Source organism: Dryobates pubescens, chromosome 16 (assembly GCF_014839835.1).
Source record: "Dryobates pubescens isolate bDryPub1 chromosome 16, bDryPub1.pri, whole genome shotgun sequence".
In the NCBI taxonomy this organism is placed as follows: Eukaryota; Metazoa; Chordata; class Aves; order Piciformes; family Picidae; genus Dryobates; species Dryobates pubescens.
In genome coordinates, this window is record NC_071627.1 from 1,731,697 (window position 1) to 1,751,005 (window position 19,309).

At 40.4% G+C, this 19,309-nt stretch overlaps 1 protein-coding gene across 3 annotated transcripts in view; it reads left to right on the forward strand.

Moving 5' to 3' along the window:
• The window catches only part of EPAS1 (endothelial PAS domain protein 1), an 82,624-nt gene that overhangs the window by 26,821 nt on the left and 36,494 nt on the right, over positions 1 to 19,309 (forward strand). For all 3 annotated transcript variants that reach the window (XM_054168227.1, XM_054168229.1, XM_054168230.1), the window contains exon 2: positions 17,129 to 17,319. In XM_054168227.1, coding sequence (XP_054024202.1) covers positions 17,129 to 17,319 — 191 coding nt within the window. The remainder of the gene's footprint in view (positions 1 to 17,128; positions 17,320 to 19,309) is intronic.

A 19,309-nucleotide genomic window follows, 5' to 3' on the forward strand; every position in this document is an offset into this window, starting at 1 on the left:
ATGGCTATTACTCATGACTATTAGTTGCAGTTTTAAAGCAGTTCATAATATTTTGGGTTTTTTCCATGCAAAATTGTTTGTAATCAAATCCATTGTCCTAAGGCTTTAAAAGAAAGGCAGCTCTTTGCCCAGAACAGCTGTGTAGTTAAATTAGCTTCTATAAATGAGTTTATTGGTTTAGATGAAAGTTAGAAAGCAATCTGTTTACCGCTACTGAACTAAGTAGAACAGCTGAAAACATGTCTTAAAGAAGGATGAGGAAGAACGTTGGGACAACGTAACATTCTCCAAGAGTTCTTTATGCATATTTAAATTTTTAATCAAACACAGCTTCTCTGTGGTTTTGTGGTCTATAAGAAAACTCAAAGTAAGGAGAGTGCTATTCACTCTTCAGATGACTGAAACGAAGTAATTTCCTTGTTTAAAATACTCATTCTCCTCCATTGCCTTGAGATGTTTGTGGAGGCAGGTAGAACTGAATGGGGGGAAAATACAAACTATGAACGTATGAAAGCTTTCATTAACTGTGTGGAGAGTATAAAAACATTATCATGCACTCTGTTCTCCGTTAGAAATACATGTTGGTTAGATACCAAGGTTTCAGTACCACACATCCTGCAAATGTGGTCTAAGAGCTTTAATTTACCTTTGTCAGTGTTAATGGATAGAGAAAGTGCTGGAGCTGCTGTAAAACAAATCTGTTTTCCTTTTGTCTGCTGTGCCAGATAATGAAATAAAAGCTAAATGATCACTGATAAAAGTAATTTTCAGAAAAGCAATGATAAAAATATAGCAGCAGAGCTTACCATTAGCAGTTTAAATGGATGATATTTGCTAGTGCTTGCAATCTACTTTTGTCCTTTCATTTTTATTGTCTTCCCCTCCTCCCCATTTTAAAAAGGATCTTTTAAGAAGATGCTTAGAGCAAAAGTTGTGGATATGCTAAATCCCAGCAGGGGTAACTTTCTGAGGGACAACTACTATTTAGGTTTCCTTTACTTCTTTTTCTGTACTGCGGTATTGCCAAGTCAAAGCGCATATATAGTTTAAGTGTAGTTATCAATATAATTTTATCCATCTCAACTTGAAGAATGTATCTGCTAATGATAAAATCGAGAATAGAGTTTTATTTTAAGTACGAAGCTGGTAACTCTTGTAAACGTTACCATGAGTTACACAATATTTACTGGAAAGTCTTCATTCTTGGAGTTGTGTTTAGGTGACACTCATGCTTTCTTTTATGTACGTCTTTGTCATCATCTTTTATGTACTTACATAATTCTTTAAGCCTTAAGACAGAGAAGTTTGAAGTCATGTCAGAGCTGCTTACAAAAAAAGTTAAGGTGGCAAACGTACAAACAGGAGACCCGTGTGTTTGTGTGTGCACAACCATAATGATTCTAATGTGTGCAACATGTGCATACACATGCACTAGCATTTAAATCTCATAGTTCCCTTGTAAACCATCCTTATAGTTTTTGAATTTTAGTGATAATTTTTTAAATGCTTGGAATTCAGACTATTTTTATGATGGGAATCCAGCATCCAAGGTAAAACATTAACCAAAGGGTACTTGAAGGATGATTGGTTTCTTGTAAAGGCTGGACATGCTCATTGGTACATTTGTAGTTCATAAAAGTATTTATTTAAAGCCATTCTGTTGTGAATGACTAAATAGGGAATAACCACACTAAACTTTAGCTGCAGTACCTAAAAGTATTCTGTTTGCAGTCTGAATGCTTCTGTACAGTGCTTGCCAGCTTGCAAATGTCAAGGGCAGTTACCCTCTGACATTCCTAAATGGTTTGCCTCTGACCATCCTTCAAAAAACCTGCTCTTTCTTCAGCGCTCCTTCTCCAGCTATTGCTGCCAATTGCTGTTTAGCTGTGTGCCTGCAAGAGCTGCAGTGCTTGGGAAGCCCAGGACTTGTTGGTTCAGGCACTCTGGGAAGACACATGAAGTCCTGCTCATTGCCCCCCAAAAATAAAGACAACAGCACCTTGAAAGCTGTGGAAATGGTTCTCATGTGCGTGGCTGTGCATCAAATTACCTAGAGCACACAATCTTAGTGCTGCTGCTCAGACAAGTCCTTTTCTGATTCAATATTGTGTTGTGCATTGATTTTTTTCATGTGTAGTGTAGGAGAAAATACCGCATGTATGGACTTTCTTAAGTACTTTTCATCTGACAAAACCTTTTGTGTTAATCTCGTAAGTGATGTGGGTCAGTGTTGTTCTGACATGCTTTACTATTTATTGTTATAAATTTATAATGTTATAATACTTTTGATTTTTGCTTCTGTGTTGTGTCCATTCTGTGTTTTGCTTCATTCCTTCTGCAGCTTCAAAGTGTTTAGAAATAAAGTGTGCTATTAAAAATGTGTTTATAGCAGAACAGATAATTAAGTTCTTCTTTTGCAATACTGTTAAATAAGTGAAAGCTGCCGTCAAAGGTGCATTTAGTGGCATAATAATTAGTTATCAATATAATGGAATAATTACAATGCCATGTTGGAAGAAAACCTATAATTTAGTTTACTGATATAACACAAAATTTATGGCAATAACCTCAAAGCGTGGTGGCAGGTCTAGAGTAGCAAACAACAGACAGGGTTGTGATACACAAGCTAGGTCCTTCAATGATGGAAAACTTTGAGTAACACCAAAGCCATATTGCCATAGCTGGATAGCAAAGCAGTGTCGTGTGTTGGCACCATGTTTACATATGGGTTAACAAAAACATCAGAAAGCAATGTGGAGTAGCAAAACTATTTAGAAAACAAGGCCAGCATGTTTGTCATGTTTACATACATACTTGTAGATACAAATAGATGTTTAACAAAACAATTTCACTGCAGCAAATGGTCCCCTGTTCCCTGATGACAGGGTGAAGTAGAGGTATAGACTGCAAAACTACTGGTTTAAACTTTCTGTCTTCAGAGAGGAAGTTGCAAGTGCTCGACACCTCTTGGCTTGTGATGTGTCAGAAGCATGCTAGAAAATTAGCCAGTTTAGGTAGTTTAGGTGGGCAGCCAGATCAGTGATAAAGCATGGAAGACCTGAGATGTTTGGACAGACAGTCATTAAAAGAAGTTTATTCAGGCAAAAAAATGGAAAAGACAGTGCAAAAGGCTTTTCACTAAATGAAATAATCTCTGCTCCCAGGAAGAGCTGTTCTCATTAGGAGACCATGTACCTTCTGGGAAAGGCTGAGAGTGATCTTGAATGTGCAAGTTCTAACCATGTGCTCACTAAGCAAATGGTCATGGGAGCTCCACATGGATGAGCACTGTGCAAGTTAGTGGACAGCACTATGGGGAAAAATACTTGAGCAAGAAGAAAGTAGATCTTGGTTTAAGATTTATTCTAGATTATTTTTTTTTTTAAGAACTGAGTGGTATTTTCACAGGTTGTAGTCATGTAAGTTTATATGAAGGTACTGCTTAACACAGGATATTTTATCCTTCCTGCAAAGCTTTTATGCAATAATTTTTCTTCTTTACAGTACCCCTGTGGGGATGAGAAGTGGCTCCTTTAAGACCATTTCTCATTTACTAAGTAGTGATACATCAAGCTGATGAAGCTTCTGAGTGGTCTGGGTGCTTTTGTTCTTAAAAGTGTTATTCATGAAGTTAAACAGGTTTAATCTTTGTCCTTCTGACTCTTCTCAAAGCTTGGTTAATTAAGATGATCACTGATTGTGTAACTGGGATTTAACAGAGTCCAGATGTTCCTGTATTTCAGCCACATTTGCACCTTTTACGCTGTGTGAAGCAAGACACCTAGGGTGAAAAGTTCTTCACCTCTCTATTTATCTAATTCTAGGTCCGCAAATTTTCCGTACTCTTGAAGTTTTTCTATACCCATGGGTTGTTTGTTGGGGTTTTGTTTGTTTGTTTGTTTGTTTTTTGTTTGATTTGGTTGTCTGCTTTCCCTTTCCATTCCCTAAGTTTGGTGACAGCACTCCCAAATCTTTCTCCTATTTTCTGAATTGTGTTATCTACTTCCTCCAGAGATGATTTGATAAAAATCTGGTTTCCAGTTCTCTCCATGTCTAAGGCCTCTGTGTGGTACAGAATGTCATTCAGTGAAGGTCTGTTAGTGGCCCTTCTTGCCTTCTTTTAGATGATACCATTTCAAATGTTACTCAATAATTTTATTCTTTGATCCTGAAAAAGAAGTCTATTGAGACACTGCAAATTCTGTGTCACAGACTGGCTAAGCACTCACTCTTCCTTCGTCTATAGAATTACATGAAACTTTTGGTGGTTTTTGTAATAAGCTTGTAGAGCTTTCCCCATGCAGCCCCCTTGTTCTGTTTCAGCTGCCCCCAGAACTGTTTCTACCTACTTCAGTTTTTAAAATTTTTATTCACATCTTGGTAGCAGAAATTTGGATGCTCCTTCCCATGCCAAATAGTCACTGCCTACTAGTAACTGGTCTGCTGTAGGGAGCATGGTATGTCCCAGGAGAATCCGAGAGCAAAGTATTTCCTGTTTTCTTGTCTTGTGTCAATGCCAATAAACATAAAATAAAACTTACTTTGAAGAGCTGTGTTCTGATCTCCCATTCATGCAAGTCAGGATGATTCCATTTAAGTTAATGTGGTGAGGTGAGAATTGGTCCCAGGGACAAGTGTGATGTGATATCCCATAGCAGGCCTTGGGGATGGGAGACTTGCCTTTGTAGTGTTGCAGGCTAGCCCTTCATCTTGGACTGTGTTGTGTCCCTACTGTGTAGTCCTTTGTGCCATAGATACCATTGTTTGGAAGGAGTTTCAGTGGAGTTGGGCTGCCCTTTATGTGCTTGGGTTCCATGTGTGTATGAGTGCCAGCACTGTCTCCTTGCCCTGGATTGGAGGCTGATGGCATGGGCCATCCCACTCCCCATATCAAGGGTGTTTTTCCCAGTAATTTTGTTGCCGTGTGAGGAGTTTAACACTTCAGGAAATAGCTTCAGTTCCCAAGCACATAAGAAAGACACGTTTTGAGACTGGCTTTACATAGCTGTTTTGAGTCAACCCTAAACTGAAGGATACGCTCCATGGCATTGTGTCCTTCATATATAACTGCTAAAGAGAGGTCACACAGCAAGAGGCTTTGCAGCTGCCTCCTGTAGCCACCCTTTGATTCTTACTGTTCAGAGCAACTCATCTGTAGATGTGCTCATGCCTGGAAAAGTTGTGTGATAGTGTAATTCTGAGAGCACCTAAATAAGGATATACTCTGGCTGGTACATGCTTAGGGCAGAAGGAGACAGCATTCACCAGAGTAGATGCAAACACTATTTTCTGGGAGCTAAGGCATGGGAGTGGAGAGGTTTGTGGGGGGGATTTTGTTTCTCCCCAATCCCTATAGTTTATCTTGCTTGTTTCTCTGTCCTTCCTCTCCCCTCTGGCCAGACTCCAGTTTGTCATTCTTTCCTGCTTAACCTGAAGTTTTCTCATGTTAAATGTTTGTTTTGAATTTACGCCTTGTTTCTTCCCAGAACATGCCAGTGATGCAACCTGCTGGGCAGGAGATTTTTCAGAATATAAGAGGCTGAAAGTCAAAATGCCATTGGGTTGGCACACCTATGTGCCCAAAATAACTTCTGCCTTATAAAAATAGGCAGTAAGAAATTAATTCTTACTGAGGGAAAATAAAATCTGTGAAGGTGCCTGACATGTAGAGCAACCTACTAAATGTTACAGTGGGTTGATTCTCCATCCCTGAAAGTTACTTAAATTGACTAGATTGTTCTTCTAAATAAATGCTTGAATTCAGATTGTATTAATTCAAGCTCATCCTGCAGCCTCTGATGTACAGGATAGAGAAACTGTTGAATTCTTCCTTTCTGGGCTGATGAAGCTTGACACTGTCATTCATGCTCCTCCCAGAGCTGTTAGTAAACCAGAGCTTCAGGGAGACATATTTTCATTCAGCATTTTAATAAAACATGCTGTAATAATAGAAATAAAATCCTTGTGTCTGCAGAAGCACAGGCCTATGCCATACCTCTGGAAGCTTAAGCGAAAATACATCACCTCAGAGGGCTTCCCTGTTTGTTGTCACACTGTGGGTCAGTATTACACTCTGTGCTTTCAGAAGGGTTTTGTTCAGTTTTTGCTGGTTAAAGGTAAACAGTGTCTTCTCAGCTGTGGTAAAGATTTATGGAAGATAATAAAGCTTTACTTACTATCACTGCAGAAAATAATCTCCTTGGTTCTGTTCCAGTAAAAGAGTTAGACATTTATTCACATGCAACCCTAACCCCTTCCCTTCCCTTCCCTTCCCTTCCCTTCCCTTCCCTTCCCTTCCCTTCCCTTCCCTTCCCTTCCCTTCCCTTCCCTTCCCTTCCCTTCCCTTCCCTTCCCTTCCCTTCCCTTCCCTTCCCTTCCCTTCCCTTCCCTTCCCTTCCCTTCCCTTCCCTTCCCTTCCCTTCCCTTCCCTTCCCTTCCCTTCCCTTCCCTTCCCTTCCCTTCCCTTCCCTTCCCTTCCCTTCCCTTCCCTTCCCTTCCCTTCCCTTCCCTTCCCTTCCCTTCCCTTCCCTTCCCCCTTCCCTTCCCTTCCCCCTTCCCTTCCCTTCCCCCTTCCCTTCCCTTCCCCCTTCCCTTCCCTTCCCCCTTCCCTTCCCCCTTCCCCCTTCCCCCTTCCCCTGGGAGGTGTTTGGAGCACAGCCCTTTGGGGAGAGGCTGCAGGGAGCTGCGAGAAGAGGAGGCTCAGGGGAGACAGTTTTGCTGTCTACAACTCCCCGAAGGGAGGTTGTAGCCAGGTGGGTGTTGGTCTCTTCTTCCAGGCAACCAGCACCAGAACAAGAGTAGGACACAGTCTCAAGCTGCACAGGGGGGAAGTTTTTAGGCTTGATCTTAGAAAGAAATTCTTCACAGAAAGAGAGATTGGCCGTTGGAATGCCCAGGGAGGTGGGTTGGGTCAAAGTCCCTGGAGATGTTTAAGAAAAGACTGGATGAGACACTTAGTGCCATGGTCTAGTTGATTAGTTACGGTTGGTGATGGGTTGGACTTGATGATCTTGGAGGTCTCTTCCAACCTGGTTGATTCTGTGATTCTGAGACTTAATAACAGACTCGAATACTAATGAGAGATTAAAAGCACAGCATGTAAATTTGTCACTATTCCAGTTTACTTGATGACATAAATAAGAGCAGAATGACAATTAAAGAGCCACTGTATAAAATAACAGCCACCTGAAAAGAATGGAGGAACTAAGAATGAGCTCTGTCCCAGGATATTTGTGTAGACAAAACTCACACTCTAGAGGGCAAAGGTGTAGCCTGCCTCTCAGGATCTGCACTTGATCGTTGTTGCAGGAAGTGGAGGAAACTGTGTCACATGGAATGATCAAAATTTAGAGGGTCTGTATTGTTGTTCTCAAGAATTATTATTGCCTCCTTGCCAAAGAAATGGCTGTTTAACCTGTCTTTGTGTACATCCATCTTCTTACTGTGAATGGCTGCAAGTCACCAAGAGATAGACAGGGCAAAACCAGTAACTTCCATCATAACCAAGTATGTGTTAAAATGATCAAGGTCCAAAAAGTAAAGAAGGGTTGGCATAATTTAATGGAGATTTTATTGCAACAGCTGTTTTCCTAACTGTATTTCTGGAAGAGTCAACACTTAGGAAGGGCAAGGCAACGTCACAGAGTTGTTTTAATGATTGTTACAAGCATTCTCTAAAGGGGACAAAACAATTTCATTTCAAACTGGTCCATGACACCACTGCAGTCTTCAGAGCATCCATGCAGGGACGCCATGCTTGGAACAAAGTGAAACTAAGTGGCCAAATTTCCCTTGTTAGACGCTCTGCTGTCTACATTTACTGAACATGGAAGTAAGGGTGCTATACAGAGTATCATCACAGGGCATCCCAAAGCCTTAGGAGAAGGAGGTGCTCTTTTTGTGTTTCCAAGGCTTGGGCTTTCTTCACCCACTTGAGCTTTGCACTGTTGGCCACCTCACCAACTGTGATGGAAGCAAGCCTGTGTGAGGGCGTGGCCTCCATACTTTCAAAGATTGGCCTCCAGCCTTCAAATAACTGCTGATTTAAGGGACTCATTTCATTATGGATTTGCTTTATTTATCTTTATTCATTTTCTGTCTTGCAGCTGGTTTAAGTCAAAACATTTTATTAGTTCTAGCTACTGTTTTAATTGGCAAAATTAGGAAAAAAATGCTGAAATGCATTATTGAGGGTCATTAACTTATATAGCACTCCATTTAATTGTGGCAATATATTTACTTTAGGATCCCTGTAAATGCTAAGTATCATTTATTTACCAGGCAATACAGGTATAAATTTTGATTACTTTACTCTGGAAATAAAGATGTCTAATTGAGTTGGCTTACATGGAGATCCTGGAGATGCGTGGAGTACAAAGATTGTGGGGGCAGTTTTGGTGGATGCTTGCAGCCCTCTTGCATGGCTTCATTTGGTGAAGGTTTCTGTATCTTTGTGGTTTGTTGATCTCTTTTCAAAGGTTGGAGAACCTACAACATATTGAAGGGTGTACTGTTTATTTTCTCTGTGTTGTTCTTATGTACTGAAATACTGTAATGAAAATAGCTGAGTGGGGTGTAACGAATCTTTTCAAAGACCTTCCTTTGAAAGAGGCTTTTTTCTAGCCCTTGGTGGTCACCACCCATTTTCCTGTGCTGCATGCACCTCTCATTGTTCCTACCCACAAAGGCCCCTTGTGTGAACCTGTCAGCAAATGTGCCAGTGTGATGAGATAAAATGTTGTGGGATTTTGATCTGAGCCTGCCAGTGTGCCAGGGTTTTTACTTTCAGTGGTCAATGGGTAGTGCCTGAGGGTTAAGACACTGCTAAAACTCAGGATTTGCCAACAATATTCAGCATGACTCTCAACCATTTACGGCTGACTGGGTTTGAGGCTGAAGTGTTGCTGCATGTACTACTGAGAGTAAAGTCACGTGATGGCAATGTTTGTCCATTAGGCTTGAAATGAAGCCTGATTGAAAGCCGTCCTCATTACCTGTGTGCCATCTTGATAAAAAATGCTAGTTGTGAGCTGGGATGTGGTTAGTGCCCCCATCTGAAAAAATGAGACTAAGTTTTGATTTCAACTTCTGGAGGCCCCTTCAGCATATGAATTGCACTTTCTTCACCTCTAGCTTTAACCTTCTGGTGAAGAGATAAAGCACAGCCTTTGGTATGTGTTTTTTAGTGTAGGTAAATAGTTGTGTTATCTGAAAATAGATCTTGGCAATACCTGCTGAGCTTCTGAACAACAATATGTATGGACCTCTAGATTAGCTGTCAAAATTGACTGATTATTACAGGTAATGCCATGAGATGAAAGGGTCTGTAATCTCTCAAACACAAATCATTGATAGAGATCTTAGGTTGTGCGTTGTCATAACCTTATCTCTGCTGCAGTGATGTGATTCCTGCTCCAGCTGTGCCGCAGGGACTCTAGCACATGCAAGTGGAAACTATGGAGAAAAGCAGGGTGGTTCACCACCAAAAATTTTGCTGATTTTTAAAGCAAATTTAGTTTTGGTCAACATTGAAACAATCCTTTTTGTTGTATTTTTTAATGGGTTTGGTGGTGGGCTTTTTAAGTCCGCGGGTTATCTCTGAAGCTTGCTGTGTCTTGGCTGCTAGCAGAGAGTTGATTGCCACAGGGCAGGAATCCATGATCCTGTATCTTGATGGAGCAGAGCAGTGCAAAACCAGTCTGGGAAGGAAAGACAGAATTTAAATGACATTTTGCGTCTCTGAGATTTGACCGTGTGCTGGGCTTCTTTTCTCCAAGTTTTGTTTTCATATGAGAAGACTAATCTGCTTTAAGTGTGAGCTGCAGCAGCTTTACAAGGGTGATCAGAGCTGTCCTGACTCTTTCTGTGACCAGCACTGTCTTGACTCTTTCTGTGGCTTGCTATGCACACAGTGGCATGAAGTGGGAAACTGCTCTGCCTGAAAACTGAGTGACAAGAAAAGTCTCTATGCCATCTATCCCAGTCCTTGGAATGGGTTGAAAAGGCATAAAGGCAATGCCTCTATCTGTTCTAACTGCTGATCAAACAGCAGCTTGACATATTCTCTGCATGCCATGGTTCCATGGGGCTGTGCCTTACTCCAGAAGCGACATGTTTGCCACATCCTCTGAGATAGTAGACTTGTGCTGGCATGGCCAGTGCAGAACAGGCTGCACTCACAGCACTGTAAAATAATCTAGGACCAGATTAATGGCTGATGAAATCCTAATACTTATCTTTCTGGTTCAAGGTACTCATAAAACTAGAGAAAAAATGGTAGCACATAAATCCTGTATACATTGTTTTGCTTACTGTGATTAAAATTATCAGACTCTGGTGACATACTGTGACCCTAGATGCTGTAAAAAAAAAAAAAAACACACAAAAAAGTAAGTGCTTCTGAAGCCTCAGTAAGGTTTTCAACACTGAACTCCCAAATTGCTATGACAACTTTGATATTCACAATGATAGTTAAAGTTGCAGGTGTAGTAGCTGCACTATATACAGCTAGTGATACCAAAAAAAGAGGATGCTAGTGGTATAAGCATTTGTCTTAGTACCACCTTTTTGCAGAAAAAAATGCCAGGAATGGTCATGAGAATAAAGAAAATAATGAAGCTGTTCTGGATTTGTATTAAGATTAAAGGTAGCATCAGAGCTTCAGACATTGGAGTTCATAAGGAAATATGCTATCTAAAGAGCTGATGTGTTCCTCATTCAGTAAAACATATTCCTGGGCTGCGTCACTGTCAGACATGGTGGTCCTATGATGGCATGGGCTTAGTGAACCATAAATATGCTAAAAGACACTGAAAGCCAAGAATCCTTTGTAAAGGCCTAAGGAAAATGGAAATTAGTTCCTTGCCCATATCACAAACTCTTCCCTCTCTGTCCCTGAGAAACTCCTGTTTCTCATTGTTCTGCCTCTCATCATTGGCTTTAAACTTGGAGGAAAGGATTGTGTCACATATTGATATGGTAGTAGGTGCCAAGGTTTACTGAACTAGCAGTGATTTGTTATTTATTGGGTATGAACAGCAATGCAAGAAATCCCCCAATTAAACCAAGCAGTTGCTGGTGAGTTACTATGAGTTACGTCAGCTTTAAAGGAAGGGTGGAAAGCTTTTCGTTTCCTTATTTTTGTAATAGCCCTTTCTGCTAGTAGCTTTTCTTGTTACCTTCGAACTCTCATTTCCTCTATTAACAAATTCCCCATTTTGGCCTCATTTGTATTTGTTTTGTCTGTGTACTGGGTGCCATATCCCAATGTGCAGCAACACTACTGTAGCACTTCCCTGACATGAGTACTCCACATTTTTTTTGTTTTCTTTTTTCCCTCTCTGTCCAAGAATAAATCTGTATCCTTCCCCTTCCTATTGCTCTTGCTGCTGTGCTGAACTTGGGCATCTGGTATCTTCTCAGACTTTAGAAATAATTATTTTCACTGAAAAGAGTTATAAGGGAGGATCTCTTTGGCACCCTATGTGGGTTTCTGGTGAGCGAGTAAATTATTGTTTGTAGCAGTTTTTGTTTACTGCTGGTCACTTCTATTACTTTAACAGAGGAGGCTTTCAAAAGCACAGCATGCCATACAGAATAAACTGCTTGTTAGGTAGAATGATTGCAAAAACTTTTAAAAGGAATGTTAAGGCTAAGTAAGCATGACCGCTGGTTGCTTGGTGTCTGTGCAAGCACATCTTTGGGGCTGTCAAGCAGTGTGGTTCTGAGATAGCTGTGGAGTGCCTTATGATCAGCAAAATACTCTTTTAGATATTATCCTGGTTCACAAATCACCTGGAGACCTGGTGAGTGGAAGATAAAATAAAAACACATGGCAAAAATGGATTTGCTAGTTTGAAATGAATCTTCAGTTGTTAGCTGTTAATATAGATACTTTCATTGAATTTGTACAGGTTTAAAATGTGTTTTTCTTTTTTGATATACATATCTATATAGGCATGTTACGTGCTTGATCTTTTTTCATTTATCTGTGTTGTAAAATATTTTCTTATCTTTGCATCCTTAGAATGTATTTTTCTTGTTCTGCAAGCCAGCATTTGAGGCTTTTAACTCTAAACCATTTGAAATGAGCATTTACTACAGACATTTCAAATGACAGCTTAATTAACTGTGGATTCTTGACCTGTAAAGTGCTGGAGCTAGAAACCTTTAATAAGCAGCCATTGGACTTAAAGTAATATGCTTGTTGTTTTACTAGCTTGCATACACAGCAGTTTCAAGCAAAGTCCAAGGGTCATCAAAATCATGAAGCAAGTCAGTCTGAACTGTGTATTTCAAAGCATTGTGTGTCATGCGTTACGTGTGTACGAGTGAAGGCCCAAGGATTACGTATTAAGGTATTTTTGTGCAAGGTGCAGATTACAATTTCTGGAAGAGCTTCTGTTATCTGGAGCCCAGAAAGTGGGAGTATATTTCAATGCAACTACTGGGCTGCCTAATCTTAAGCAAGTGTGTGTGTACACAATGGAAGTTTCGACCCACATGGACTTGAGATCGGTGAAACACTGAGCAGAAGATTGTATCTCGGCAAGTCCCCTCCATTAACTTAAAGAAAGCCACTGATGTCCTTGACAGAAGGGAAGATCGCTGAAGCTGACCACCTGGCACTGTCACCACCTGAGTGGGTACCAAGGGCTTTGGATGGGTAACTGCATGTCAGAAGGACCAGGGAGATGTATGCATAGAAGTGGTAGGCAGGATTATTGGTGGGGATTAAGTACTGGTAGGATTGGGATTGCGAAGAGGGCGCATGGTTACAATCAGTGGAAATGGGATCAAAACCCCAGGTCAATCCCTGTCTGCTGAGCTGAGGAGGGTTATGTGGATGCCTAACCTTACTTTAGACTTATGAGTGACGCTGTATGCCTGCATGTAAACTCCCAGGCAGGGCAGTGGCAGGAGCACAGTCTTTCTCTTGCACTGGCCACCCCAGAGTTTTTCCCAGCTGTTTCCCAGGGTCAGGAAGACTATCACTCAGCTGATGTGATAGTTCCACAGGGTTATTTAAGCCAGATCTGTTACATGGGGCTTCAGGTTTTGCCAATATGTTGCCATGCCTGGAGTTTCCAGTCCTGCAGTAAGAGGTCTCAGAAAGCCAGATTATGATCTTCATTCTGAACATGCAAGACCTCTGTCTGCAGGCATTCTGGATGATTTCAGTGAACTGTGTTGCAAGGGGTTGTCAGACATGAACAAGGAGACAGGAATGTAGTTCCTGGGATCTGTGCAGGGCATTTCTACACCCCCTTCACATGCTTCTGACGGGTGTTCTGTTCCTGTGCATGGGGGTGGCTTTGGAACCAGTTTGTTGTTTGGGTTCTTGGATGAAGTATGGAGAGATTTTGCTCCTGAAAAGTTGGGAGCTTCACCTGAGAAGGCAGATACTTGCTAGTTGTCATATTTGCTCACATGCATCAATCAGCTCATAAATTCTAGTTTGAGTGCAAACTAAACATGCCAAGAGGGAGTGGGAAATCATGTAAACAGCTAACCTAAGGGTACAGTATTCTGTGCCAGAGTACTGCCTGTGCCACCTTAACTCTTCCAATCCCTATGTGCCTCTAAGTGCCATGGCTCCCAAGTTTTGTCTGGCAACCTTGGGTGAGTGTTAGCTGAGAAGCAATGTCTTCCTTTTCCTTCTTCTCCAGCCTTTTGGCCACCCTGTGTAGGTGAGTCTTGGTTGGAGCCCACAGGCTTGTTCCTCAGCTCAGTCTCCCCAGATCTGTGCTTTTCCATTCTTGTCTTGTCATTGGGAATGGTCATGTGGTGATTTCATTGTGAAGGTGTGAGTTTCTCTTCTGTCTCCCCTCTCCAATTTAAAAAATCTGATTCAGGTCTGTATGAGTGAGGTTTCTGCCTGCGTCACTTTCTCCAAGCAGTGACGCACACATGCACATTTTTGCTACATAAGTGGTGGTTTATGTACTGGGAGGGAATGATTCATAAATTAGCTAGAGCCTGGACCTTTTATCTGTTGTCCTAATGATGCGTGAAGAGGATTTGGTGTCAGCCTTTCCCACTGGCCTTCAAACAGGCGGGTTGTTGAGTTGTTTAGTTTTTACCTTTTAGCTGTAGGCAGTCCAGCCTCAGTCAGGGTAAAATGCTAGTCCTGGGCATAAAATAGGGTAACTGCAGAGAGATGTAATGGCCTGCCAGCTGCAAACAAGAACTGTGGAAATACAGCTTTTTGCTGAGGTCTGTCATTAGACTGCATTTCTGTAGAGGCTTTTTCACAGAATGACCATTTTTGACGTGGTTCTCCCGGGGAGGTGGGGGAAGAAAGCTAGCTGTGTGGGGATGTTTCAGTGTGCTTGTGCTGGGCTGACTGCAATAACAATGCAATGTGAGGCTGTGTGGAGAAAGGGAAGGAGGGAGGAAAATTGAGAAGCTAGAAGCTACAGGGGGAATTATTACCAGGCAATTTGTTTATTTGAAATGATAATGACCGAGCAAGAAAGTCTTTTGAAAGCGAGGAGGTAGACTGATTCCTCCCCTTGTTTCCTGATGTCAGAAACCTCTGGTGTGGTGTGTCTCTGTGGAGACACTGAGCAGATCAGTCAGAAACAGTATTGAGGGAAAGTGTCTGAAGTGAAGAGAAATCATTCTCTGAGCATAGCATTAGTTATTAGAAACCTTGAGCAGCCCATGGTTAATAAAACCAGCTTGTCTCATTAGCCACACTTCAAAAATATGTTTACAGAGGTAAGCAAAACTAAATATTTTTCTTTGTGGCCAGAGTGGCGTCATGAGAGATCCTGTCTTATACAACCCGTTTTTACTGCACAAATTGCGACATGGCTTTGGACTTCATTCTCAAAGTTTCATATTTAAATGAGGAGGGATTGAATCTTGTTTTGTCCAGATTGGTTTTAATGCAAAATTAGTGACCTCAGGATTTAGAGCAGAGCTCAAACATTTATAGCTCAAGTTAAATTTTCCAAGCTGCAACTGGAAATTCTCACAAATATTGCCACATAGCTTTTGTTCTGCTTGGTTTTTGTTTGGTTTTACTCTTTTTTTTGTTTTGTTTTGTTTTGGTATTAGAAACTGAAAATATTTGTTCCCAGTGAAACATCTTTATAGGTACAGTGTCAACACAGTTTTCTTTAGAGAGCAAGACATACCTCTGAAAGAAGCATTGGTTTAAGTAGTTCACATGGCTGTCCTGCTTCCAGCATCTATCCCAGAACATGGAGCATTTTCTGTTGCATCTTCTTGGACAGCTGTACAAAGAGAATATTTTTCATTTGAGTGTAGTATGACTCTTGGCAAGGGTAAAGTAAGAAGGTAATGTCACCTGTTCCTTTAGATTTGAACTTGGGTGGGTCAGAGTTTGCTCCAGCAATGTCCCTGAAGTCATCAAAATGGGATCCTGCCATTGTGTATTGTAGTATGTGTAGGGTCTCATCCTATGCATACCTTGTATAACAGGTGCCATGTTAGAAAATATTCACTTCAGGCAAAATAATTGTGAAAGACACTTGCTGAGGGCTGCTCATGAATCTTAAGAAGATAACATAAGCATTTATGAGGTCCTTTGTCCTGTTTGCACACCTGCTGGTGAGCACCTCTGTGATCCCAGACCGTATACCCAGCTTCACGTGTTTGGCAGCATGAGGGCCCTGCTGATGTGTTGTAAGGACATTTCTGCTACGGATCATGCCCAGCTTTGACTGGGCCCCAGCAAACACCTCTACTCTTGGTATTTGACACACACCTTAGCTGTTTTTCCTTCTTTCTAATTTATGGACCCATCTGCAGTTTCCATACTAGAGGTTTTTGTAGGCACTCTAGGTCTTCTAGAAATTGTCTTGTTTAGAATACACTCCTATGTATTAACATTATTTATTTTTTTTTAACTATATATATTTTAAGTTTATAGGCTCATTATTTTATATGGACGATGGAAAAAGCAGGTTATAAGATCATTATTAGGCAGCCTTGAAAATTGCAAGCTGCCACTGGCAATTCTACAAATGAATATGCAGCTACAACAGCAGAAACAGTGAGGCTGATTGTCTCCATGTCCTGTTCTGTGCTCATCCAAGCTGTGCCATTTGCACTGGTACAGTGTTAACAGGAGTTTGCCTGAAAACAGATGTGTTTTGTGCTGGCCGAATAAGGTGCAAAGCAAGGACTTGTTAAAGTGAAGGAAACTTGTAGTATATTGTCAGCAGAGATACATGGCTGATGGTTTTGAATGGATTCATGTTCTTTGTGTTCTGAAATATAACTTGTGCTTTCTAGCAGAACTGTAGAGTCAGCAAAGTGCCTTCTTAAACTGTCCTATTCTAGACCCATTATACATACAGCTTTTGTGTTTGTTGCAATGTTAAATGTAGCTTTATGGTCTGTGGTGGCTTAATTTTGCATCCCTGTGTCATGAAATACCTTCTTCCTCTGCATTATTTCCTGCTCTTCTGTTCTCTGCAGAATTTGACAGTGGCTACCTCTGTTGGTTACATTCTTTTACTCAAGAAGGACCTATGTTCTCATAGACAATGAGAAGATGGTGATTTAATTAGAATAGCTTCTATGAAGGATGGGTTTCTTGCAAGCAACAGTAATTTCTTTCCCATGTTGTATCCTTCATGGTCAAGGAAAGGTGGTTTTCCAGAGTAGTGTTGGAATGAGAGCTGAGACGGTTGTATGTATAAACAATGTTTGATACTCTAATACTCCTTTTATTTTCATGTGCAGTACACTAACTCTGTAATACTGAAATATCTATGACACATTCACATGCACTGTAATTGTTCCAGCTTTAAAATGGAGTGTCACCTTATCTCCAAGTATATTTCAAGTAAATTAATTTAGATCAAACAAACAACATTTTAACAATCCCTGAATCACAAGAATAATAGTTAGCTATTCCATTTTGAATCTCTTGCCTAAGGCAGATCTTGATCCTATTACACTCAGCTGTGCGTACAAAACTGACTTGTGTAGAATCAAAGCCCTTTCCAGATGTGGCAGTCTTCTCTTAATTCACATTTGGAAAGGAACAAAGAGATTCATCACTGAGGTTATTTACTTTTGTGGATGCCTCTCCCGGGTTATGAATTGCGTTTGAAGAAATGTCCTTTCCTTTCTCTCCTTTACCTACCAGGAGCAGTTCTGAGCGGAGGAAGGAGAAATCAAGAGATGCAGCAAGATGCAGAAGAAGCAAAGAGACTGAAGTTTTCTATGAACTGGCACATGAGCTGCCCCTGCCCCACAACATCAGTTCCCACCTGGACAAGGCATCCATAATGCGCCTGGCAATCAGTTTCCTACGAACTCACAAGCTTCTGTCTTCAGGTAAGATCTGGCAAAGTCTTCAATGCTAGTTGTTGGCAGCTTGCTAAGATTACACGTTCTCTGTATACTGACTCCCAAAGCGAGAACAGAACACGGCTGCTTATGTTGTGAGAACAGGTAGGTTGGTAGGGTTTTGTCATCAGAATTACAATTATTTTGATTGGGATAGAAAAATCAAAGTGATATTTGTCATAGAAGGGTCTTTGATACCAAAACAACGACTTACGGAGATTTGCCTCTCTAAAAAAAGAAACTCTGAAAACTCTTTGAGTGTGGTTTATTGAGATTAGTTATAAGATTTTAAGCTTTTAGGAGCTGATCAAAATTCAAACATATATCTTAAGCTTCCGTGCTGAAAAAAGAAAATTTGGATTGGGCGTGGCAAAGCACCTTTGTGACAGTGCATTCAAAAGGCATCTGGGAAGTTCTGAAGGTCCAGTACTTTGAAAGGACTAGATGTGCTATCCACCAACAACTAGTAGTAGGTATTGGTTTTGATGAGGTAGAGTAAGATAGTTAAAGCAAACAACTTTTAAATACTCAACATGAATGGACTCTGTGTCATCAGAATATTGCTCATGTTGGACTAGTAGGAAGTTTGAACCAGCATCATTTTGTAGCCTACAAAAACAAACAAAACAAACAAAAACCCCCTTATTTTCCACTAATCACTTAGGTCTGTGGTTTCAGTAGCCTGTAAGAGCAATGAAAAAAAAAAAAAGATGTTTCTGGGGAAGCTTTCACACAGTGACTAACTGTCAAGAATACATTAACAAAACAAAGACTGTGGTGTTTGTGAGAGTTAAACCTAAAATTTTATCTTTGCCTTCATTGATGGCAAAACTCCCAGTAAGGTCATGATTCTGCAAAGGAAAGTTGAGTCATACCATGACAATTACTTTAATAAATGTTATTAGGAAGTATCTCATTTGCTGGAAGATCATGCTGTCAGTTTGTTGTTGGTTAGACTGAAGGACATGACAAACTCAATTCTGCTTATGCATGGTCTGTAATTTTTGTTTGATTTTTTGGGGTTCTGCTAAGACTATTGTATACAATATGACTAATTTTTTTATCTTAGCTTAAAGAGTCAGATTGTAACTTTTTTAATATATATTTCTGTGTAAAGAAAAAGTTTATTTGCTGTGTTTGGAAACCATCTCTTGATTTCATCATGTAATTAGTGCTTGAAGTTGTGTAAATAGGTAAATGTACTTAAACATGCCATAGACCAAGGCAGTTCGGTGGTAACTTTCTCATAAAAACTCAGCTTCAACTTTTCAAATATTTATACAGCATGACCTGGAGACTGCCACAGCACTGGGAAAACGAACTTCTGAAGAAAGGATATATGTGTGACTGAACTTTGATGTGAAATAATCTGATGTTGTCATTATCAGGAAAAGATATTTGCTCACCTAGAAATTGATAAGTTTCAAGTAAACTTTTTCAAATAAACTTAAATTTCTTTGTGATGAAAAAAATCTACAGATAGCACGTAAGGTTTAGCACTCCATAGTGTTGAGGCTTAGGCTCACATAATTTGATAGCGATGACAACTCAATATAAGTATATGATGTTCATACATATACATATGGTTTTTCTGTGACAGTTTGAAAAACTGTATGATTCATATAGTTGATTTACATTCTCTTGAAGTACCACCAGGACTCAGGAGTTAGAAAGAAATCTGGAAATTAATCATCAGAGTAGCAACAGTCAGTGATTTTAATATTTGAGATTTTCTCTGTGTTATTTGCTTAGCCCTAAATCTGATCTCTTCCCCAGTCTAAATATTGACTCAGGGTAAGTCTGCTCACTAAAATGTGTGCCAGTCAAATGCAGATTTGTCCATCTCTGAATCTATAGGTGCTTGAGATGTAGATAAAGGTTATTAAATCTTCAGTGCATCTATTCTGAGGATTTGAACTTAAGGTACTTTAAAGTGATTGATTTTCTGGAAGATCTGGGTATTGTTTTCTGATAACAA